This window comes from Onychostoma macrolepis, chromosome 16 (assembly GCF_012432095.1).
Source record: "Onychostoma macrolepis isolate SWU-2019 chromosome 16, ASM1243209v1, whole genome shotgun sequence".
Taxonomy (NCBI): domain Eukaryota; kingdom Metazoa; phylum Chordata; class Actinopteri; order Cypriniformes; family Cyprinidae; genus Onychostoma; species Onychostoma macrolepis.
Window position 1 is genome coordinate 10,867,814 of NC_081170.1, and position 25,282 is coordinate 10,893,095.

The 25,282-nt window shown below is 39.1% G+C and overlaps 1 protein-coding gene across 2 annotated transcripts; it reads left to right on the top strand.

Annotated features, from left to right (window-relative positions):
• The first annotated feature begins 760 nt into the window (after window positions 1-760).
• On the top strand, window positions 761-22,608 carry stk40 (serine/threonine kinase 40). Of its 2 annotated transcripts, none has more exons than XM_058746887.1 (11): window positions 761-891; window positions 8,296-8,422; window positions 8,790-8,875; window positions 9,878-10,021; window positions 11,052-11,276; window positions 11,657-11,709; window positions 15,916-16,031; window positions 17,869-18,013; window positions 18,449-18,568; window positions 18,798-18,882; window positions 19,168-22,608. In XM_058746887.1, the coding sequence occupies exons 2-11, from the start codon at window positions 8,305-8,307 to the stop codon at window positions 19,384-19,386; spliced, it is 1,311 nt and encodes a 436-aa protein (XP_058602870.1). In that variant the 5' UTR covers window positions 761-891; window positions 8,296-8,304; the 3' UTR covers window positions 19,387-22,608. The 2 variants fall into 2 exon arrangements, with proteins under 2 accessions (XP_058602870.1, XP_058602869.1); XM_058746886.1 differs by lacking the exon at window positions 761-891 and adding an exon at window positions 3,451-3,687.
• Window positions 22,609-25,282: the final 2,674 nt, after the last annotated feature.

Here is a 25,282-nt window from a genome sequence, read left to right on the forward strand (position 1 = left end):
AACACTAAAATGTGTTTGTATGTTATTTAATTAATATAATAATTTATTGATAATTGTTTGAATTAATACAATTAATACTTTTGACTCATCCACTTTCTTAAAAAATGGTTTAAAGGCTGAAATGTGAAGTTTAAGTATAATTTCATAAAACTTTTTGTTTTGTGAAAACTTCTATCTGAACGGTAAATCGTGCTTTTTACACTAATTTTACAGTTTACCATAGACATTGCCCTACCCTGCTCACATGGTATTAATTTTATTTGTGCAGGTTTTAAAAAGTCTTAAATTTGAGCTTAAAAATCCTGCAGAAACCCTGGAGAGTTCAAACAAGCTGATAAAACATCACAATAATCCACGAGTAATTCACACAACTTCAGGCCATCAATGGATGTTATGAAGTGAAAAGCTGTGTGTTTTTAAGAAACAAATCCTTCACTAAGGCGTTTTAACTTTATACCATCACTTCTGGCCAAAATATTGTCCATAGTCCATAATATAAATGCTAATAAACAGTGTTTGATTTGTGCATATTTCTATTTCCGACAAGACGTCTTTTTCACTGGATAGGCAATAGGCCAGGGGTGTCAAAATCAGTTCCTGGAGGGCCGCAGCCCTGCAGAGTTTAGTTCCAACCCTGCTCCAACACACATACCATGTAGTTTTCAAATAAGCCTTAATGACTTGATTAGCTGAATCAGGTGTGCTTAATTAGGGTTGCATCTAAACTGTGCAGGGCTGTGGCCCTCCAGGAACTGAGTTTGACACCCCTGCAATAGGCCTATTATGGATAGATATACTTGTGTATTATTGTTAAGTTTCTATTAGACGTTTCAACGTTTCAAATCGTTTTCAAAGAAGAAACAAACTCATCTACATCTTGGATAGCCTGAGGTAAATAAATTTGAAAGGAATTTAAATTTTGGCTAAACTATTCCTTTGAGGTAAACAGAAAATCGTACATTCGTTCTTACATTCAAAGATGAAGTTACACAAAATCAAATAGGTTAGTGCTTCTTTGTGAACACTAGATGGCGCAATGGAATAATGCAGCGTTGTTGACATCTTGGGAACAGAAAGAGTACTTTGGTTATCACAACTGTAATGTTTTTTTTATTTCTTATTACAGAAATGAACATAGAAATAGTCACTAAGAAGTAGTCACTTCAATGTAAGCTTGTGATATGCTGGAGTTTTAGGCTACATTTAAACATTTTGAACTCCCAGCACAGAATTTTGTAATAGGCCTAAATCTGCATGTGGTTGTATGTGAAGGGAGTGTAAACTTTATGAAAAGAAGCTCCTGTTATTGCATTTTCCCCCTAGCTCTCCAAGTCTCTCTATGGCACATGCTGTTTAAGCACTTGATCTGTTATGACTTTTCCAGACAAGCAATACTGAAAACCCCTGTGTTCATTTGAATAGTCGTGGGAGACGAATCTCTCACCCACACAGTTATGAATGAATTGCTGTGACAGTTGTTCCTCCATGGGAAAAAGCTTCTAATATTCATTACCTGTGCTTTTTTGACTCCCACAGCAAAATATTTTGAAATGATGTGACTGTGCACTGCTGCATTTCTGGATGACTTGATCTTTCAGAAAATCATGAATATTATTAAAAACAACAACAACAACAAAAAAAATTTAAATTTATTTTCATTCAAGTCATGTCACCTACACTGCAAAAAAAAAAAACTATTTGCACTCAGAACTTGCTTGATAAATATGTAAATAATATTAAAATAAAACAACTAAAGTTATAAATTATGCATTTAATTTTATTTTAAATGATGGCTTTCATATTTATTGACATGGGTCCAATCATTTGGACACGTGTCAGACCTCAGCACATTTTCAAGGTAGAGTGAAGCTACAAGTGAATGATTTATTATTTCTTGGAAATATTGTGGAAATAAAATACATAATCCTATTTTGAGAAACTGGCAGAAGGTTCACAAAAAGCCTCCATGTTATACAAATTGCACAAAAACATATAAGCACAACATTCAATTTTCTTCATAATTTTCTATTTTGCAGGATAAAACTATAGTAATATTTTGACGATTATTTGAAGGAAAGTAAAAGAATAAAAGTAATGAGACAGACTATGAATGCTAAGTCCAGACGTTATAAGGAGTGTGCTCATGAAATTGTCCTTGCAGTCTTTCTCAAATTCCACTGCTTCTTTATCAGACATGGGCACTAGTAAAGTATGATTCACAGTTTCCACCCCACACACCGTGGGTTGGCCAATGTTTAGCCACAGGCTTATAAAAGTGTTTCATGTGGTTTAAGGCAAAGGCCATGCTGAGTCAAGACAGGAAAACAGCACAGCCTTAAATCAGTTACTGCCCTTTAAAGCACTCTCTGTTTGACATGCAGCTCTGCACCAGCCCACTGAATTGAAACTTGTTGTTGTGGGTGAAGCCAGTTAGTTTTGGGGGATCTAAAATTGGATACGATATCGAGGGTCTTGTGAATGCAAGAAACCCCAGAGGTTTGCTGTACTTGCATGAACAGAGGTGGACTATTATTTATCTATTTACCCTTTAGTCTTGGAAGTAATCGATGTGTCATGTTTATTTCACCTGGCACTGATTCTTGACACGTATCTGCAGTTTCTTAAAGTGACAAAATTTCCACTATTAAATTAATTAAACATTATTTCTTGAATGTTCTTAACACAAATGCAACATATATTTCTTGATTCTCTTTATTTTAGCTTTAAAACCACGTTATCATATCTCAAAACTTTATTATATTAATATGCATGCATATTTTTTAATAAACATTACTGATGGAGCTGAAAACAATTTTCACTTATAAATTGCTAGTAAATTTCAAAAATAATTACAAAGAAGCAGCAAGTAATCTACTGATATTTTCTGGTAAAAATATTTATTATAAATATTTGATATATTATTTTGTTTCTGGCAGTTGTTGACACTGATCTATATGATTATTATTATAGATAGCATTAACTATTGTAGACCAGTGCTGTTGACCCATATTGTGTGATGACAGGCAAAAACAAACATGTGAGGAATGGAAGAAGCCACAGCTTGCACGAAAATGTATTGTAAAACTCTTCAGATTAATAAAAAATTTTTTTTACTGACATAAATTTTTTTTTTTTCTTCAAGTAGCTACTCAAGAATAAATGTGTACAAGAAGCTTTGTTAGCAATGCTTAATAAGAGTCAGGTTTTATAATTGTATTTCCGTGTATGGCGATTGAGTTCCATTCTTTCTTTTTATTTTTTCTAATTTTTTTTTACAAAATGCACATTTGTCGAAACCTGACTGGAGTTATGCAGTAGTACTCTACTGCTCATTTACATAGTGCGTACGTTTATCATTCCACACTAGCGAAGAATGCCAATCTCAAGAACGCACGTAAGGGGGCGGGAACACCAAACAACGTTTTCTATTGGCCGCGCCGCTCCGTCACTCACAGCATGTGCGTCATTTCCGTTGTCAGGTGGTGCTGCTATGGAAAGATGTGATCAGTTGTCCTAAGAAGGCTTTTCCTTCAAAACCCCTGTCGGTTAACGTGAAATTTCTCCAGTTCGCTTGAAACAAACCGCTTCGTGGTGGAGTGTAAATGTCGGTGCACCCCTGCTGAACATTTAATCGGCCAGAAATGAGTGGGAATTAGTGTAAGACAGAGGATTCCCTCGGCGGTTTCGGTAAGTTGTTAAATGGCCCGTCGGTCGGCTGAGGAGATTTTCACAGTCCGTTAAAGGGACACGGTGAACTCATTGGCTTTCTGGTCTTTAATTTCGTCTTGAAATTTAGATAAACGCGCTTTTGCAACGATTAAATTGTCATCTTTTTAAACGTGTTGCGACATAGACTATATAAGCAAGAATACAAAGTAAAATAAGCAAGTTTCGCTTGCAAATGCTAGACGACTCGAGTACGCTTGTTGTATTAATAAGAACGCGAGCTTTGTTTTTTACACACGCTTATTGAAGTCATTTATATCAGTGGTTGTTGTTATAATTTTACTTGTAAGTTAGCTGGTTGACAACGTTCGTCAGTGTACGCCGTGTAACGTTACTCGGTTGTGATCACATTGCAGTGCTCCTGTCTCTGTTCCCTCTGCTGTCGCTTTAACTATAAATGGAAACATTAGTCACTTGTTTTTACACACCACAAATCTTAGACATCCAAATATCAAACAAAACGTGTGCAAAAACGCGCATCTGATACGGGTTGCATCAAGCTCCCAGCCGGTGCTCGGAGGTTGCCAGGTTCTCAAGTTTGCAGTGCATGCAGTGACAGCTAGTATATTTAGATCTAATAGAATATTAAAATGTTCTGCTACTGTGTGGATCAGAGCGTTTAAATCATGCAGGGATGATATTTCACTTCTCTGATGACTGTGATGTGTGTATAATGCCATATGATGACCACACTGCATCCATTCAGTCTGATTAATTCAAAGCAGTATGAGTAATCCTTCATATAGCATGATTTAATCATCAGCATGTTGTTGTTAAAGGGATGGTTCACCAAAAAACACAAAAAAACAGAAAACGAAGGTTTGTTCATTTAATTGTTTTTACAAACCTCTGTGATTTGTATTACTTCAGTGGAACACAAAAGATGATGTTATTATTAGAGACTAACAGCCTTGGTCACCATTCACTTCCATAAATTTTTTACCCAATGCAATGAAAGCAAATGCCGACTGAGACCGTCTAGCATCTCCTTTTGTGTTCCACAGAAAAACGTCATGTTTGAAACAACAGGGGGGTGAGAGAGGAACTAATGACAGTTTTCTGTTTACTGATGTGTGTTTCCTGAGAATTCCATTCAGTAGCTCGGAATTGGATTCAAGTTTCAAAGCATACGTGCATCTTGCTGTCGGTGAGATCATTTAAACTGCATTCAGGTCTGGCATGACCTAAAATTATTACAGATGGTTTAATACCAACCATGATGTCTTTCGTTTCCTTTGAGGTTGCAGGTCACATTCTCAGCCTTGGTTGTGCCAATGCACAGACACAGTCTTTGAAACAAGCCGTGGTGCTTTAAAGATGTCAGATCTCCAATAATGCATGTCAAAAGGGTTGATGAGAAAACAATCACGTCTCTCACCCCCGTCTGTCACATTGTCAACAGTCTGGCTCCAGAAAGACAAAAAGCTGTAAACGTGTGAAATGATCTGCAATAACTGCCAACTGTACCCCCTCCTACGTCCTCGCGACAAGCTGTGTGATCTGTTGAAGAATTACATTTGAATGTCTGTTTCATTCAAAATTACAATGCGACCAAGCTTATAGCTTAAATGTGAATCACAGCTATCTGTAATTCAAAATTCAGATGCTATTTTAGTTCTACTTTGTATGTATTTGCTATTAGAGCACATTGATCATCATTTTATCAATGGGATTTCATGGCCAGTCTCTGTATTGTGCCTTAATTTAAACAGAGTTGTGATTGATTTTGAAGAGCCCAAGGGGTGCAGAACTGTCCGTGATGCTAAATGCGCTCTCCCACCCCCCACTCGCATCGTGATATGATGTTTAGAGGCTGCATGTGTCACACTACCATTGGTGTCAAACAGTAGCATTTCATATTTCTGACAAATTGCTACCAGTGCAAACCCCAGGGCTTGTGTGAATCATGCTGTATCCGTCCGTAGCACCACTTGCCTTTCTGTAGAACCACAGAAGCGACCATCAGATTATACAAGAACCCAATAAAACAAGCAGGCTTTCCTCTGAAAGAAGTCTTTTATCGTGAATGTTTGGCCATAATTAATGCACTGCTTGTGATATCTGAATTTTTTTGCTTTCGAAATGTTCCTTGTTGCAGACCAGTCAGTATTTCAGTCTTGTAATATGCAGATTACGCCACAGAGATTTGCAGATAAACCCTTGCAGATTAAGGAACGGAAGGATTACAAATAGTGAAAGGGGAAAAACATGAATTGCAGCAGCAGAGTTCAAGATTCATGGGTTATTTTAGTCTATTTGAGATCCGTCTGTGCTGAACGTTTGCCTTTCTCGGGCGAGTTGTGGTCAGCGGCGCCATTTGTGAATGGGCTTCTATTGTCTAAGACAGAAGTGACATCAACAATAGAGATGTTCCGATACCCTTTTTCCCTTCCCGATACCGATTCTGATACCTAGGCTCAGGGTATCAGTCGATACCGAGTACTTATCCCATACCTGGGTGTGTATCTGGTTATACAGCTGTATGTACGACTAGCCCTGTATGACGATAATAGGTGAGCGCTAGCCAATGAGATTGTCGTTTGCGCATTAGTTCAGCCTACTACCGGAGAACCTGGCAATTCTTAAAAGCTGAAGAATTCCAAACGAACTCTTTGTTATTTTGACAGGAAAATACAGCAAAGAATATCGTTAACATACCATGCAGAATTGATGCGCTACATGTAAGACACCCTCGCTCTCTCTCTCTCTGCGTGTGAGAAAAAAGCAAAGCGATGGCGAGTCGTGCGCTTCACTCTAGAGTTTACGGTACATCAAATACAGGTGCGCTGCGCATCCCTTCAGATGATCTGAAAAATAGCACAGATCGCTTGATGGAGTGAAACTCTGAAGCGCTCAGTCAGTGTGTTCCGCAAGTGAAAATATATCTGTGCTAAACTTATACATAGCCTCCAACTCACACACTGGCGAGTAAAATCTGAGTATTTATTAGCCAGTGGCTAATATTAGACATCATTTAGTCGCCCAGAGTGAAGATTTAGTCGCATATGCGATAGGGTTGTGACGGTGAGAGAATTTTCCCACCGGTTAATCGACTTGTGACAACACCGGTAATACCGGTATCACCGTGGTGGGAAGTCGTTTGAGTTTTCCCTCTTTTCATCGTTTTAAATAGCTTGTAAAAGCATTTTAATTTCACTTTAAATTAGCGGCAATTCGGCATCAATTGCTTGAATTCAATTCAAGCAACAACAAAATACAACGTAGAACATAGCCTATAACTTTTATTAACAAAACGAGTAAAAATACACCATGCTATATGACTAATATAAAATAATAAATAACTTACAAATTTTAAATTGGTAGCCTATACAAAACTGAAAATCAGTAAAGACTGAGGAACAAATAGTCTAATTATAAAACGTAGAACATTTATTAGCAAAACGATTAAGAAAGTTTGGAGGCACAGCCTGCATACACCTTGATGTAAAATAATGGGAAAAAATGATAGATTCAATAAAATAAAAATCAGCAAATACAAATAAATAAAAAAAATTACAATATCACCTTAGGCTAAATGGCAGGTCAACAGGCTTTTCAAAATCCAAAATATTTTTAAAACAGGCGCTTTTACATGCGTTTTGAAACTCTTATGCCATCGTCTTGTCTGTCTCACCTCACTTTTCTTGACAGTCAGCTCGACTCACAATCCTCACGTGATAAATGAAATCTGATCTGTTATGCGCGACTGTCGTTCGTTCGAATTGTGCTGCATTGAGCAGTCGTGTTCAGTTTTAATCATTGTGTCTGTTCTCTAAACTAAACTAAATTATTTTTATTACTACTAAAAAAATCTAAATGACGGTGAGGGACGGTGCCATGGTGGGCAAGTGACGTAACCGGTGTTGCGGCTTAACACCGGTATCACCGCCAATACCGTCTATCGCAGCAAGCCTAATATGCAACTGATTTACTGGCAATGTGCTAGCAAGTTTGTATTTCTTCTGAGCTGCTCTAAATAGTGGTTGCTTGTGGCAACACAGCACCACGTCCTGTGATTGCATTGAGCAGCGAAGAAGAATTGATTTCCAATTTGCAGCATTAAGCAAAGCTAGCGGGCATAACTATAGGTCTTGTTTAAGAAAATGTTATCGGATCGGTACATGGGTTCAAGTACTCACCGATGCCAGAATTCTTTGTGGTATCGGTGGAATTTCCGATACTAGTATCGGAATCGGAACAACCCTAATCAACAGTTCACACCTGCTGCTAATCTTTGCTCATGCGACCTGATGGGTTGCCATTCATACAGGCATAGAGCTGTTAATGGCATCTGACTGTTTTGAGGTGTCGGGGAGAGCATGACTTTTGCTAGATCTCCTTCCCCCACCTGTTATTTGCCCTCTTTAGAACTCACACTTTGTTGATGGTGTACTGAAAGACCTCATTGGATTGGCTATTGTCCCTCAAGGCAAGAATTGAATGAGTGTCATAGGGTTGCTTTGTTTGGATGCCTTGGAGATTCGATTTTAGTCAAGAAGTCACATTTCTCTGGTTGCATGTAAGGTGTTTTATGTATAGAGTATTGACGCTTTCTCAACTCTTTTTCAGATCTGCAGAATGTCTAAACGCCGTGCTTCGGAACGAGGGGCCGGAGAGTCATCCGGCAGATCCAGCAAGCTCCTTTGTCCTGGGATATCTGGCAGCAATGCTAAGAGAGCTGGTCCCTTTGTTTTAGGTAAGCTGCCTAGGGTGCTGCAAGTGAATCTTCAACACTAGCCCTATCTTTTTGTGTTTCTATGCAGGCGAGAGGAGGAGGGGGTATAGGCTCCGTTCAGAGTCCTCTGTTTGAAAAGAATTGCAGGAATGTTTTAGATTGACGGCTTTACTTCTGAATCTGCAGGTCTTTTCCTGTATGCCACTATCACACTGTCATCTTGCCTTTGAAATGCACCCAATCACAGTTGGAAATAGCAGTGTGACGTAGTAGTGCAGGGTGCTGTGATAAGAGTGTTTATGATTGGCCTCAAGGGGAATTGCTGTGCTCTGTACTGACTTTTGCATCTGTTCACACTTCTTTTCTTTATTCCTCTCCATCTCAACAGGCCCACGGCTGGGAAACTCTCCCGTGCAGAGTATAGTGCAGTGTCTAGCCAGAAAGGATGGGACGGATGATTTCTACCAGCTAAAAGTGAGTACTTTTTAGGCCTTGTTTACATGGTGTTAACATCTTGGGGAGAACAAGTGGTCAGGCGAGACAGATCACCATTTATATCTGGCTCCAAATTCATGTCGTGTGACTATTTGTGATCGCATTGTGTAGAGGTGTAGAGAGTGGTACTATCACAAAACTTTAGAGCTGATTCAGGTATTATAAGTTCAAAAGTTTGGGTGTTTTTATCTTTTCCTTTTCTTATTCTCACGAAGTCTACACTTATTTCATCGTAAATACAGTAAAAACTGTAATAGTGTGAAACATTATTACAATAACTATTAACTCTTTTAATATTTTAAATATTTTATGATGGATTCAGTGAAGGATCAGTCTTTCTGAAGATCTTGATTAATTGAAAAAATATATATATATTGTTTTTACCCAGCCCTACAACATTTTTGTCCTTGTTTACATTTTTATTGGGTTTCAGATCAGCCAAAATGGCTTTTAAAACCAGATGCGAGGTGATACAGAAAGACACAGTTTACAAAAACCCTCCCATGTGATTCAAACATGTCCTGACCAGGGAAGTGAGACTGCTTCTGAACACAAAAGCCCCTGTGTGTCTCACTGTTTGCATGAACCTTTGACCTGCCACAACAAATCTCCACAATACTGTCCAATTCATGACTGACTCTGGTTCAGAGATGACCATCAAACCTCTTTGTTTATGGACCAGCCTGTTACTGGAGGGTCTTCACTGAAAGGTGCTTGTCAACCTGGAGTCTAACCTTTTGACCCCATTCTTCCATGCCCCTGAGTCTAGTGTCCCTCAGATGGTTGTCCAGATGTGTTGAAGGACATATGAGCGACTTATCTTTGTCCCCTCTGTAGATAAAGCCTTTAATGGACCCTCTGTATTGCCTCAAGATCATTGATGGCTTAGTATGCCATCACTGTGAAGATAAGAGACTCCCAGGAAGGTTTAGAACAGGATCTAGTGGTGTGGTGTCTTCTTACCTTCGACCTTTGTTGTAGATTCTCACCCTGGAAGAACGTGGAGACACAGCAGGAGAGACACAGGAAGAAAGGCAAGGGAAAATGCTCCTACATACAGAGTATTCTTTACTGTCACTGCTCTCCAACCAAGAAGGAGTGGTGCACCATCACGGCCTCTTCCAGGTAAGACCAATGCGTCATGATTCTTTCTCAAATAGTTCTGGTTTGAGCCGCACAAATTCATAGTTTGGTTTGGTTACACACATTCTTCAAAATATATTTTTTTGTGTTCAGCACAAGAAAGAAACTCATACAGGCTTGGAACAACTTGAAGGTTTCGGTCTAATGTAGAATTTCGTTTTTGCACCTTATATCGTTAATTCTGTTTTTATTAGCTGATTAGAGTACACATCTATCCACAATCCGCCTTTCGAAATTGAAATGCACCAAGACTTGTTTTAGAATCTGGCTGTGTCTTTTTGAATCAAAATGTAATCGATTTGTGAGATGCCTAAAGATTCCCTTCTGTACTGTACGTTCTCAATCCCACGACTTCATTTGTTTCTTCATTGTTCCTTCAGTTGTTTTCATTTTCATCACAAAGCGCTTGCAGTGACTCACCACTTACTTTCTCTTTGAGCAAGACGCCTTCTTTTTTTTTTCTCTCGCTCTCTTGCGTCTGCTTTTCAACTATATCTAGACCTCTCCTTTCTTCCCCGGTGGAAATGGGCTGCAGAACAAGCCGTACTGTGCTGTCAGGGCCATTCATTGAAGCTCGCAGTATTGATTGGTTTATTATAGCTTCTCTCTAGAGTGGGCCAGTTAATTATGGATCGCTTCTTGTGTTCGAAGGCACAGCCATTGCAAACACAAACCACACTGCCGATCGATTCATGGCCCTCGTTTGACCCCAGTCTCAGGTGACCGAAGGAGGGCTTTCATCATTCAAGCTGTTGCACTTGGCGAGGCATACAGGAGAATCGCTGCTGTGCTTTTTGTACCACCAGTCCATTAGCGTCATCTTGTTCTTTAAACCCTATATTTTTCTTCTTTCGCTCCATTCAAAAGCTTAATGGTGCAGTTATGTGTTCGTTTGCTTTGTTACACATTGTTAAATGCACTGCTGGGCATAAAAGACTTTTATGCTGTCCCTGCAATTATTCTCAGCACAAAACTTTTCTAACGCATTATCTCTTTCACTTCTCCATCTCAGGACCGCTCCTGTGAGATTGTTGAGGACATGGAGGCCAACAAAGTGCGGAAGATGAAGAGACGAATCTGTCTGGTCCTTGACTGCCTCTGTGCCCACGACTTCAGCGACAAGACGGCCGACCTCATCAACCTGCAGCATTACGTCATCAAAGAGAAGCGACTGAGCGAGCGCGAGGCCATCGTTATTTTCTATGATGTTGTGAGAGTGGTGGAGGCATTGCATAAGGTGAACTGCCAACTGGTTTTAAAGTCAATGTGAAATCAAAATAGTCTGTTTTACTTGACAACTTTCTTAATGGCGCTAGCAAGGTCAAGGTCAGGAGTTTGTTTACCTACTCTGGTTTCCCAATGATAAAATGAAGTCCTGCCATTTTTCCTCTTTAAATATTTTGTTTTATTTGGAAGTTTGCCATATTGCAGAAGTTAAATGTTTGCACATGAAATTTTATGTTTACTGTGTGATTCACCCTAAATTAAGTTGGATGATGGTACATGGCGTTTTTCTGTAATATACCGCAATGGTGATTGTCAGGTTGCACGCTCTCCAAAGTGTAGCCAACATCTTTAGGTATATATAGTAACTGTTCGCTGTTTTTGCCTTTGTAGAAGAACATCGTGCATAGAGACTTGAAGCTTGGAAACATGGTGCTTAATAAAAGGTAAGACTCCTCTCTTCCTTTTTCTTTTACCTGCTGTGCCGGTGGAGTTTTCTGTGCGCTCAGCCCTCTGTTGGGGTTTCATGGAGCACCGTCTGGCCTCATTGACCTCTCTCCTATTGAGCTCTTAGTGAGAGTGTGATTCATCCCCACAGGCTGAAAGGGGAGAGGGAGTGAGCAGTGGGAAGCTATCCCAGTTAAAACGAGTAGGCATGGAACGTGCCCCTGGTTCGTTCCCTGGAAAAAAGGAGAGGATGATGGAGCCAGGGAAGGGGGGCGGGCGGGTGATGAAACCGCACATGCTGGCTTGAAGGTGTCTGAGGTCGGCAAGCATTGTGAATCGGATAGGCCTAGCGGAATTCGCAATCCCTCATCCATAAAGACCCTCTCCAAACACCATATGTGCCGCATGCGTATGTGTGTTTTCTTCCTTGTGTGTGGAACGGGTGCGCTTCTAACCACAGTTCTGTTGTCTCTGCCATTTCAAATGTCCCCAGGAACGAGAGACTTACTGACTAATTGAAAATCCTCAGTTCTGCCTGTCACATTTGCCAGCATGTGCTGCTCGCTGCTGAGTTCTCGCATATTGTAGTTCGGTCACATAAGTGCACAGCTTGTCTAATTATGAAACCCGTCACACCATATAAGCTCAGTGGCATGTGTAGAGAGAGGAGGAGTGGAGCTTGTTTCTCTTATCTCCTCTCCTTTCCTCGTCTCTTTATGGGCAAGTGTACTTCTTGCGTCCTGGCTGATTGAATTGAAGGTATGCATTATGCACCTTTTCTGCCATTAACCCCTTCATCAAGCCTACAGCAAACAAGTTTTCTGTTAGTAAATCATTTTTAGAGCAATTTTCTTTCTTTTTTGAGCCACTACCATGCTTCTGACTACACTACCATTCAGTGCTAAAAAGCGCTTTTTGAACTTCATCAAAGAGTCCTAAAAAGTTTCACAGTTTCCTCAAAATTATTAAGCAGCATGGTTTTAACACTGATAAAAAGAAATGAGAAAAGTGTCAAATCGGCATATTAGAATGATTTCTGAATGATCCTGTGACACTGAATACTGAAGTAATGGCTGCTGAATTTTCTGGTTTCCCATTACAGGAATAAATTAATACTAAATATTTAAATAGTTTTTTTTTAAACTGTTGTTTTAAAATGTAATGTATAAATAAATACTTATAAAATAAATATTATAGTGTAGCCTTGTGAGCATAAGCAAATTCTTTCGAAAACATTTACTTGTAGACCCCAAATTTCTGAATGGTAGTGTACAAATAGACATTCAAGGAAGAGCATGTCATGGTGGTTTTTATGTTTGTGGTGTTTGCTCAGAAATGCACCTGTCAACTTTGTGGGCAACACTTTGGTGTTTATTTATAGACTTGCATGCCCACCAATTACTAAAGCTGGTGTTGGCACTTAGAATTTTTGTGTGAAAAGGTAAATGTCAGAGCTGTGGTTGTCACTTCCCGTCCTGCTTCCTTTCTCTTCTAGTCCTGTTGATTTAAAAAGTGACAGGAAAGCAAAATCAAATTCAGAATAAAGCTAAAAATAAAATAGCTTGGCAAACTACCAAGATGCAATGCAAAAATATTTTCAGAAAGGAGAATCATAAAATATGAAAATTGAGTAACGTGAGTTTCAGTGCATTTGAGCCGGGAGCTTTTTTCTTTTTCTTTTTTTTTTTTTCCCAATATAGTTTTTTTTTCCCCGTCTTAATATCTTGCATGTGCCGTTGTTGAGTCAAGCGTTTTACGCCTTTCCACGGGAGTCAATTAAAAGGACAGGCACGGACCGGTATATCGTTGCTGAACGAAAAAAGAAAACATCCACACGTACTCGCACTCGTCACTGGAGCCTATGGTGATGAAACCAAGCAGTCTGGTCTGTCTGCTTCAGTTCAGCAAGAAAGCAGAACACTGTGTCCCAGCTGGAGATAATACAGCCCTCTGCCAAAGGATCCATAGCTCAGAGCTGAGTCACACTCACGTAACGCTGGCAGAGCTCTCTCTCTTTCTCTCTTTTTCACTCTCCAAATACCCCTCTGATCCTACTGTCTGTGTGACCCTTCCCAGCCAGCAGAGACTGTTGGCTTTGGGTGGAATGGAAAGTACTTGGTATTAGTCATAAGTGGTCCATGACATGTACACTTTTTTTTTTTTTTTTTTTTTTTGTTGACAAGATGTTTGGGCCTTCAAAAACAACTGCTGAATCTGGTGGTCCTAATCGACCTGTGCAGGCATTGTTTATCCTCAGCAATTTGTCAATAACTGCCTGTAGTGCAGAAGCTTCTCTCACATTTCACAAGCGTTTGTTGCCATTACTTCATACCTCTTTTCCCTCCTTCACACCATATGGTGGTCACCGTCAAGACTCTATAAAAGTGAACAAATTGCCTGATCTGCACATTTGCTTTCACTATTAGCTTTGTTCCTCTTACAACACTGCTTGCCCAAGCAAAGGAACTCCGATACCAAACAATTGCATCAAAATCCCACATTAACCTCACCCAGCAGAGGCAGTTCTGACCGGATTTCGGCATCGAGACTTCCTCTTGTGTTTAAACCATTTAACTTTTCCCATCAACAGGGGCTAATTTTAGCAGCACTGAGAGACCGGGAGGTTTCTGGTCTCTTCACATGAGCAGGAAGAGGAGAGTAAGCAATGAGAATGTCCTGAGGAGAAACGCTCGCTGGCAAAAACAAATAGTTTAGACATTAGGAGCAGGTACATTTGAAATGATCGACACAACACGAAACTGCCATGCAAACTGGATGAAACAAATGAAGTTAGTTTAGTTTGCTTCATCTAGCCATCATTAAACAAAACTTTTGAAATTGTATTCAAATGCCTTGAACCACACAAACTTTACCGAATCATCAATAATTTGTCCTCTAGTGTGAGCCATCTGGAGCTTAGCAGATCCAGTTCATGCATGGAAATATTGTTGCATTTGATAAATTAATGTAACTCTAAAAGTAAACTGAAATTGAAAACTATTTATAACTGGTACAGATGCAGTGTAGGATGCGAAGACTGAACTTTTTTTTTTTTTTTTTCTTTTTCTTTTTTTTTCTTCCACAAAGTCTATTGTGACTAATCTCTGTTCTCTTTTAATCTAAATTAATCATGACCCTCCTTTTAAATGAAGATGGTAATCAGTTTTAAATCTGTAAGTAACTGCTGGGAAAAAATCAAGCTTCAGGAACGGGCCTGTTTGTAGCTGTTAGGCGTAAGTGTGACAGTCACTTTCAGGGTGTGAAAGTGAGAGCGTAACTGGGGAAGCATGGGAAAAGAGGATGTAGCTGTAGTGGTGGAGGTTTTTTTTTTTTTTTTTTTAGTGAAGGGAGATTACAGCTGTGACTTTGTGAATTCTCACATTGGAGGTCCCCCAGTTCAGCTCTGTCAGCTGACGTGTTAGTTTTGCTCATTGTAAATGTTTTTTTTTTTTTTTTTTTTATACGTGAAAGCGTTTCTGTGTATGTTAGAGTGCTTGTTTTCATTGCATGCCTGTCACTGAAAAAAAAGTGTTGTTCTTTCCTTTCTGAAGTGCAAAGATTAGTCATCCCTGAGCTTGTGAGAAGCCACAGGTGACTCACTTGTTTGTCAAGTGCAGTCATGGTGTGTTCTGTCATGTTGGCTTCTGCTTTCTGGAAAGGCAGAATGGCTCCCTGCCACAGATTAGATTTAATGACATATATGAAATATCAGAGGCATGTTTGCACAGATACAAACACGACTCGCCTAACAACAGTTAAAGAGTTTTGTTTTGATATGCATGTATAGTGTAAAAAAGTGTGTTTTTATGTATAGATGTATAACCACTTGGAATGAATTGAATATCGCAATCATATTCACAACACAACATAATTACAAAAAATATTTTTTTGTTATTTTGGATGATGTTACCAGAATCTTCCCCGCTAACCATCTGCTCTGTTTATTTTATTTTGTTTTATTTTTTTTTTATGCCGTTTTTTTAAGGACAAGCTAAATTGTCAAAAAAATAAAAATAACGTCCTAACTAATTTTCTTTATTCAAAATTTGGTTTTCATTTTTTCCTTTTCATTTTGTGATTTAAAATATGACCTGGACATGCTTACTAAGATGCTCCGCATGGATTTCACAAGCTATCTTTTTAATCTAAACAGTGCGAGGATTCATGGTTGTTCTTTGACGTCATTGGTGTTTTGTGTGCTGCAGGACCCATCGGATCACCATCACAAACTTTTGCCTTGGCAAGCATTTGGTGAGTGAGGAAGATCTGTTAAAGGACCAGCGAGGCAGTCCAGCCTACATCAGCCCAGATGTCCTGAGTGGTGAGAATTCAGCTTCTGTGTGTGTGTGTGTGTGTGTTTGTGTGTGATGCACATGACTCACTCTCCATGTCACCACTGTAATCAAAACTCATAAACCCAACCACCTACACGGCCTTAATCAGGACAGCAGTCACAAACCGTCAGCATGGATGAGCAATAGTTAGGTTTATTGAAGTCATTATGTGTGTTGTGTGCCGCAAGACTTGACCTGTTAGCTCATCATCAACGACTCGATACCAAAACTTTTCCCTTAAGCTTGTTGTCATGGCCTCGAGCAGATCTCGGCAGTGCGACGGATCAAATTAACAGCGGTTGTATCACGAGGTGTATCTTTCCAAACAATCTCTCTCTCTGTGCGGAATTGAAGTTCACTCAAGTGATGTAATTTCAGTACATGGGACTTGCTGTTTATCTTATGTCAAACGTTTATGTAGCACAGTCCAGTTAGCCCTACTGAATAGTTAACATGCAAAAATTGACCTTTTTTGGTTTTCACAAACTTAAGTGGCTAGTCAGTATTGTTTTTGGATATTTGAAAAAATCGGTGCTTTACAAAAACTGTCAGTAGAGATTAGCTTGTATTTAACCTAAAATATATTCCTTAATATTATATGATAAAATTATAATAATGCTTATTAACACATTTATATTCCTAAAATATATATTATTTAATAGAAAATAAATGTCTCATTCCCCTCACATTGTAATTTAAGTAAAATTAAAACGTAATTATATGCCTCTTTAGATTTTTTTTTTTTTTTTACATTGCAAAGCAATTAAGATTGTCATTTATGATGTATAAAGTATGTAAATACATTCATATGGTATGAAAAGCCTGTGCATAAAGGCATCACAGTTGCCTTCTAAGATGCTTCGTTTTTTGCTCAATTCAAAGACACATTTTTAGAGATTTAATGTTTTTAAAGATTTAAATGAAGCGATGTGATGTTGATTTTAAGCATATAATTCATTCAATACTGAAATTATATTTAAATGTCTATTTCATCCAAATGTTTGTTTGTGAACTGTGTTTTTTGTCACATGAACTTTGTGTGCAGAGGGCTATTTTTACAATACAAAGTTGAAGATCCCTGCATTTAAATCTTGTCCGTTTAGTTGACTCACTAGCTAAAATGTCAAACAGCACCACCTTTCCAGAACTGTCTTTCATGTGTTTTCGGGGTTTTTCCAAGACCTCTATGGATGTAGGCTCTGGTTAGATGGTGCATTCCGAGCATGCATGTTAAATAGAGGCGCAGTCGAGCTCTTGTTTGCGGTCTCCATTCACAGTAAAATGACAGTAAGAAACCGGGAGTAAATCAGCCAAATATGACAGCAGAACAAAGGCAGAGCTGCTTCAGTGAGTCATCACAATGAGTCATGCAGAGAGGAACTACTCTTCCTGCTCTCTCCCTATCTCTCTCTCTCTCTCTCTCGCTCTCTTCCTCTCACTGTTTTTCCATTGCTCACTCTCTCTCTCTCTCTCTCTCTCTCTCTCTCGTCTCCCTCTCTTTCGCTTTCTCATGCGTAGGGTCAAAGTAGAAGCAGAGAATTGTACCTTACAGAAAAATATACCATACAAATCACGCTGTTTACTAAACAGAAACCAACCCAATTAACCCCTCTTTTAAAAGCTCCCATGACTCATTTGTACTCTTTTGGCACATTGTGTTCTGCCCATTTATGGTGGTAAACTAAGTGTGAACAGGATTTGGGGGACTTTATAAGATTTTGACCCTACTGGTAGCATATGTTTTATATGTACACTGTAGTCTGATTGAATAAGCAAACTGTTGTAGAGCTGCTTGTAAAAATTGCACTTTGTGTTTCCATGTAGGTCGACCGTACCGTGGTAAACCCAGTGATATGTGGGCGCTCGGTGTGGTGCTGTTCACCATGCTCTATGGCCAGTTCCCGTTCTACGACAGTATACCTCAAGAGCTCTTCCGCAAGATTAAAGCAGCAGAGTACTCCATCCCTGAGTGAGTATCTCCATTATTTTTCTGTGCTTTGATATGAATTAATTGTTGAAAAATGTTAATTGGCAAATATTGTGATGGCCCTTGTTTAAAAGGATTGTTCACCCAAAAATGAAAAACACTCATGTTCTTCATGACATGACATTGGATGTCAAGATTTCTGTTGAATTGTTCCTTACGTATAATTGATATATGACTTAAGATGTATGGACCATTTTTATGGTGCTTTTGCACCCTTTCTGAACCCTAAAAGTTGTACTTATTAATAAATCTTTTGTGTTCCATGGAAGAAAATAAGTCATACGAGTTTGGAACGGCTTAAATTTGATCTCTTTTATTTTTTGGTGAGCTATTCCTTTAAATGAAGACCGAAAAAAGAAATATATCAATTGCAGATGGAAATGCTAATGTGCCTTTGTGCCTGTGTCATTTGCGCAGGGATGGGCGGGTTTCAGAAAGTACAGTGTGTTTGATCAGGAAGCTACTGGTGCTTGACCCCCAGCAGAGGCTCACTGCCACCGAGGTGCTTGAGTCTCTGAGCGCCATCATCGCATCCTGGTGCGTCTCATCTCTCATCTGAAATGATCAACTTTATAGTTCCATTTTTAGTCAAGACTTCTTGTCAGAGTTCACATAACTTCTTAAGAATTCATGTGATGGGATGATGTCTCGCCACATTTTTGCAATCCAGTGCAGTTTTCAGTCATGCATTTAAAGGTTTCTTGGCTGTAGATCTGAAAATTCCCATTTGTCATCGACTGACTTGTTTATTTATTTTTTTAAATAGGCAATCTGTGTCCTCACTGAGCGGCCCTCTACAAGTGGTGCCGGACATAGACGATCAGCTTAACCACCCCGAACATCTTCAGGAGGTCAGTAGTGCTTGTAGATGTTACAATAATATGGAAGGATGACTCGGAGTCAAAAAAAAAGTTTGCTTTAACACTGGTGTTGCATTAAAATCATTGGGACCATTTATGTATGTCCCAATGACTTATTTACATATTCATTTTACTTGTATCTTATAAATATGGTCCAACATATGTAATGCCTTAAGTGGCATTGAATCATGGATAATAATACAAACTTCCTTTAAACTGCATTAACATGATAAGGTACTTTCTATCACTGAAACATTCTTTTATTGTCCCCCCCAGGCGAAAGTGACAGAGGAGTCGTCTCAGTACGAATTTGAGAACTACATGAGGCAACAGCTCTTGTTGGCGGAAGAGAAAAACACTATCCATGAGACCAAGAACTTCCTCAGCAAGAGGCATTTCGGTAACGTGCCTCCGGTGAGGCGCCTCGGCCATGACGCTCAACCCATCAGCCCTCTGGATGCCGCAATACTGGCCCAGCGCTTCCTCCGGAAGTAGCACCTGGGGGTCACCGGGAGTGGAGCAAGCCACGGAACTGGGCGCACTCTTTTATGTACGTTTGCGTGTGAGAGTGTGTGTGCGAGCATGCAGCGTGAGTCTGGCAGACACAAACATGGGCCAAGGAACAGCTCAGTGCTCTCTTGCTCCATTCATCGGCCCAGGACACAGACTCTGGACACAGGTCTAATGAGACTCTGACCACCACCACCTCCACCATGCCAATCCTTGCCCAAATCTGACACACACACACACACACACACACACACACACACACTTTCAGCAATACCCCAACAGAATCATGTAGCAGATCACACACAACCACCCTTTTTCCATCCGCCTCTCCCCCAGCACTTTCTACAGGAACGCCTCGGATCACATGATCAACCCTTTTGTTCTGTTCCCCTCAACCAGTTCGTCTGTTCCGCTCCCATCTGTATCTACGACTGCAAATCTACCTCTTACCATTTTTTCTATCTCTCTATTTCCTCCTTTCTTAGTCAGTTTTTAACAACGCTCTCCGTTCTTATGAAAGCAGGACTCATTATGTTGAGGGGAGACAAGCACAGGCTCAAGAGCATTAGCATTGTGGTTGTGTAACTATTCTGTGTCAAAACCAGTGCTTGGTTTTTCCTCACAATCTAAATAAGCTCTCCTCTCCTACTAAAACGGTAGCATTTTAAGTAAGATTATTCTCTTTATTTCCATTGAAGATGTTAAGTTTCACAAGTTAGAAAGCTAAAAACCTCATATTACTCAAATCATAGCAGCGCATGTTTCTCCTTCCTCTATTTGAATGGGTTTCTGTTGGCAGCTAGCATCTGTGTCTGGATGCATACAACCAAATGCATAATTTGGCATCAAAACCGGCCGATATGGTACGTTATTTTCCCCTCTTGCTTTCATCCAATCAGAAGGCAGCAGAAAGTGCAAGACCACCGCTTCCTGTGCTTTCGACCAAATGGAAATATACTTTGAATCGTGTGATATGCCACTACAGCGGACTCTCGAGAGCTGAGCTAGGTGGTACTTTTGTAGATTTCGGTGTGTGTCACACAGGGACTCATCGCGGGGCTGTGCTTGGAAAAAGACGAGGTACGGGACAGCTGGTGATGGGATGAAACTGTCAGGAAGCAGGGCGGCTGAGCCGGCAGTCATGCGGAAGTCTAAGCCAAGATAAGCCCCGTAAGCACAGCCCTTAAGCCCTCCTTTCCTTTTGTGTCCCTCCGTCTAGAGCGCTCGCCCTCTGATAGCATGCCAAGCAATCAAAGTGCATCTTCTGCCATGTCCTGTATCTCCGGTGCTTTCGTTCCCCACACAGATTTCAGCTGCAGCTCAGGGATCGAGGATTGGCCGCTAGGGAACGTTTCTGGCCACAGTGATACAAAGAAACCCATTGCATAGGGGATTGTTTCTTTTTGTTTTTCCTTTTATTCTCTTACCTACCGCTCATTTCCATGTATGGTTATTAACTGCTTCATGATCATCAGGAAGGAAATGCCATGAAACCCACTCCTCTCCATCTGTTTCTTGTGTGAGAATATTGCAAGGAAACAGATTCTTAATGTCATTTGACTTTTTTCAGTCCTGTTTTAAGCTACCCCATGTGTATAAAGCATAACTGTGGGATATCTTGCCTTAGATTATCAACAGATTCTCAACTCAACCGTGAGCAGTGAATATGTAATTTTGATGCTAGAATATATCTTAGTATACTAGGCAGTTGGCTTGCATCGACCTGTGGACCTGTGGCTTAGTTTGCAATGCCTTTGTCTGGCTCCACTCATGTCATTAGATGAAAAGGTCATTCAGTACTGTAGATCTCTGAGCTTATGACTAGCAGCTTGGCTTGTCCTTTTAATCTCCACTTTAATTTCCTCTTTTGAAGACATACAGCCTGGTAGTATATCCGTACCTTTGTTTTCCTTTTAATTTATTTGCTGTTTTTAATTCAACTGCCATGGTAAATGTAGAGATCATGTATCACTCAAAAGCATTGCTGTGATCTCTCACGTTTTTTCCTTCTATCTTCAGTGAAGGTTTTGTTTTATTGTCTCTTTTCCTCTTTTTTTTTTTTTTTTTTAAATTCTTGAATAATTATTGCAACAATCCTGTCGGTATATTAAGCTACACTAATTAGGTGACTGACTTTGCATAGCTCTATTTTAAGTCAGCTAAATTATCATGCACATTAGCATGACATGTAGAATCGATGTAGAGTTTATTTTGCGAGAGAGAATGATACCTCACTCTGGCCAGTGTGAAAGACATCGTAATGGCAGAAAGGCATCAATAGTGCAAAACCCAGTGCAGGGTATTATTATTCTGAAGAATCGCACCAATGTTTCCACACAAGTCACCATTGAAAGCATTAGTTTTTCCCACCTCAATGTGAATATATTTGGTTGTAAAGCAGTATTGTAGTGGATAATATGCGTGACTTGATGGAGAGGGACTTTTTGTGAGCAAATCAAAGTCCTTTCCTTATATTCAAAAAGGAGTGCCTCAAGGCTATATCCTAAGTCCATGTAGAGTTCTCACAAAAGCCATTATATCATAGCAAATTTGTACAGTTGCAATATGGCTGCTGTTGATGTGGTTGTGTAGTCTGTACCCAAAACCTAGATGAAAGAAATTAGAAAATATTTCTGATTAATATGCCCCTACGCAAGCGACTACAAACTCCCCCGCCCCCGTGCATAGACAGTTTTGTGATGTCCAAATTCTGTCTGCAGCATGAGAAGTGTACGTTTTTTTTGAGCTCTGTATACAATTTCAAAGCAATTAGTGCATGATTCTAATTAGCAAGACGTGCCCAAGATGCAGCAGAAATTGGAGTGGATGTGGGTGTTTTGCAAATCATGAATACTCCAAAAAACAGACACTGCAAGGGAAGATACAAAACATTAAGTTTAACTTAGATTTTCTTTTCTTTTTAGGCCACTTAGTGCAGATGTTTCATAAATTGGGAGATTTCTCTTTAGAATTGTTACTTTTTTGCGTCTTTTACTAAAACTGGAAAATCTAAATCTGATGTAAAACAAAACGTGATGAAACTAGTTAAATGCCTGAAAGTTTGATGTCGTAAGCTGCTTGGTTAGAATGGTGTCAAAGAAAAAAAAACTGGGTAATTGTACAGAGATGAAAAACAAATTTGTATAAAAGACATATTTTTGTACTTCATCAAATCTCTACATGCATGTCAGCAATAAACTTTGATATGGAAAATTTTCTCTCTTTGTGTGATTTTTTTGAAGTGTAAAAGATTTTTAAAGTTTAATTTTGCCTTTAAATCCAGTATTTATTTTTTTATATATTATTATTATTATTATTATTATTTTTAAACAATGCATCTCTTTGATGACATCAGTATAAGACTCTCTTTTTTTTCATTCACATAATCCCTGTTTGAAAATGTATTTTAATTAATTCTCAATAGCCCTTTATTTTGGGTGAAGTTTTTGAGAACAAAACGCTCACAACTGCATTTTAGGTGCAGTTCTGCCCTCTTGTGGTAGACGTATGGAATGACATGTGAGACTTTTTGCAGAGATGCCCAGACAAATTTGATCTCTCATCTCAGTCTGAATTAAATGGATCTGTTTGGATGATGTGATATTTAGAGCCATTACAAAGTACTTTGTTGTAATATCGTCCTGATTAACCCTTAAGCTATAAACTTTTTGTTTGTTTAAAAAGACTCCTATTTATTGATTTGAAAGCTCTTTTCATCAGTTACTCATCAGGTATCAACAATTCCCCTTTTACAGAAGACTTTTACTCCAGCACTTTGTGTATTTGTGCTAATTAATCATCTGAATCTCTGTGTAGATGTTGGAGCTCGAAGGTTGCTGGTCATTATTCACCTTTCTCTCCTGAAATAAGATGTCTGCCAGTTTCATTTGCCAGAATAAGCTTCAGTGTGAACCTAACCTTATTAATCAAGACCTGGACACAGGACTAGTTTGACGCAAACACTGAAAGTCCAACACTTTAAAATACATCTCCCAAGAGTTGTAAAACCAACTTCAGCCTAATAGTTTACAAGCCACTTATTTGTTGAAAGCATATGTTGAAAGGAATCACTCCTATAACACAAGTCCTCTATTGTTGAGTGATTTTGAACAGCAAAAAACATTCACATGATGCACACAAGGCATCCATATGAGCTGTTGAACAAAAGTGTGCTTGCAAAGCAAATTCCTCAGCTGTTTGTTTTCATTTCGCTGTGCCTGTCCCTAGTGTGCTCAAAACAACACATGAGAGTTTACATGCAAGATTTCCAGAGCACATTTTGGGCATCCTTTATTGATGATCTGATTTCCCATTAAAACATCCTCAAAATGCAATATGTGTTAGTCCTGCTCTTTTATAAGACTGTTGTAATGGCTCAGACTGCCTGGGGTTAATGTAGCAAATTTGAAGTGTTTGATAAATGATGTTACTGCTCCCCTGGGGTTCAGCACTAGTTTTATGACTCAAAATCACCATTAAAAGTGTGAACCACTACGCCTCACAGCATTGCCCACATTAAAGACAGAAAACAGTGCTGGCTAACTCAAGACACTGGGATTAAATTGGAGACATTTGTAGTGAGTGCTTTGGTGTGGGTTGTGAAGCTGTTGTGTACTGCAGACATTAAAGTTTCCAATCTTATAATTCCATTCTAGTCTTATGAAGCTCAGTTGGCAGTGGCTCACATTTGATTTTATTTGGTTTTATTTTATTTACATTTAGTTTTTAAACAATTTTTAAATTATGTGCTAAAACTCTCTCTCTCTAAATATATATACAAACACACAAATGTAAGCTATATGGAATATATATATATATATATATATATATATATATATAAATAAAACTACACATATACATATATTGCATTAAAAGTATTGAAAATTAATAAAAATAAAATTATTTTTGTTACATTCTATATATATATATATATATATATATATATATATATATATATATATATATATAGCATATATATATATGCTAATGCTTACTTCTATTGCATAATTGTTTTATCTCTTTGTCTGGTATGAAAACTGACCCATGTAAGATATCTGGCCTAGTCAGATAGGTCAAGATGCTTTAGAATTGCCATAAAACGCAGCTGATTTGTCAAGCTGCAAGGAGATAATTACTGAAGAAAGAAGGAATTTAGAATCCCATTTTCCCATCTAACTTATCTAAAATATGTTATGCAAAGACAGATTCCACCTGCACTGCATTTCTGTATACTAGTGTGGTAAGGAGTCCACTGTCACAAAAAAAAAAAACATACTGTTGATGCCTGACTGTCAGCTTTCACTGTGAAGCGCTTCTTGAGAAATCTTCAAAATGTCTTCAGGTTTGGAACAATGTGAGGGTGAGTACATGATGTCATTTATTTTTGGGTGAACTCTCTATTTGCTCTATATCACATGCTCTTTCATTCCTCTTGAACACGTAGCTTTGGCTTTGACAGGATGCAGGGGATTCATGACAGGATACATTTGTTTCCCCCTCTGTGGTAACTCACGGAATACTGCAAGTCTGTCTCAGTGACAGCAGAACATATGTGTTGTCTCTCGGGTGAAGTCTGATGTCTGAAGGCCTTGATGATTTCTAGCAATCATTTTTGTACCCAATTAATCGCATATGATGCCATGATGATACACAGTATTCACTCTCAGTCCCTAATCCCCAATATTTAAGTGTAAACGAGAACATTTCCCTCAAGTAATAGTTTTCTTGCTCTGTTGAATCAGGAAGGTCGCCAAGCTGTAATTGAAGTCGTGATCCTCCAGAGAGGATCATCTTCGTTGTCCATTCCATTCTTGTCTCTTTTTCCCCCCTCAGTACCCCATTCTGGGGCTGTATCCTCCATCCGACCCGAGAGCCCCATTGA

Excerpts from the sequence above, each read along its gene's own strand:
- stk40 (XM_058746887.1), top strand. The coding sequence starts at position 8,305 with ATGTCTAAACGCCGTGCTTCGGAACGAGGGGCCGGAGAGTCATCCGGC. Across the intron at positions 10,022-11,051 it reads ACCATCACGGCCTCTTCCAG|GACCGCTCCTGTGAGATTGT; the intron begins GTAAGACCAATG and ends TCTCCATCTCAG. Across the intron at positions 18,883-19,167 it reads ACCCCGAACATCTTCAGGAG|GCGAAAGTGACAGAGGAGTC; the intron begins GTCAGTAGTGCT and ends TGTCCCCCCCAG.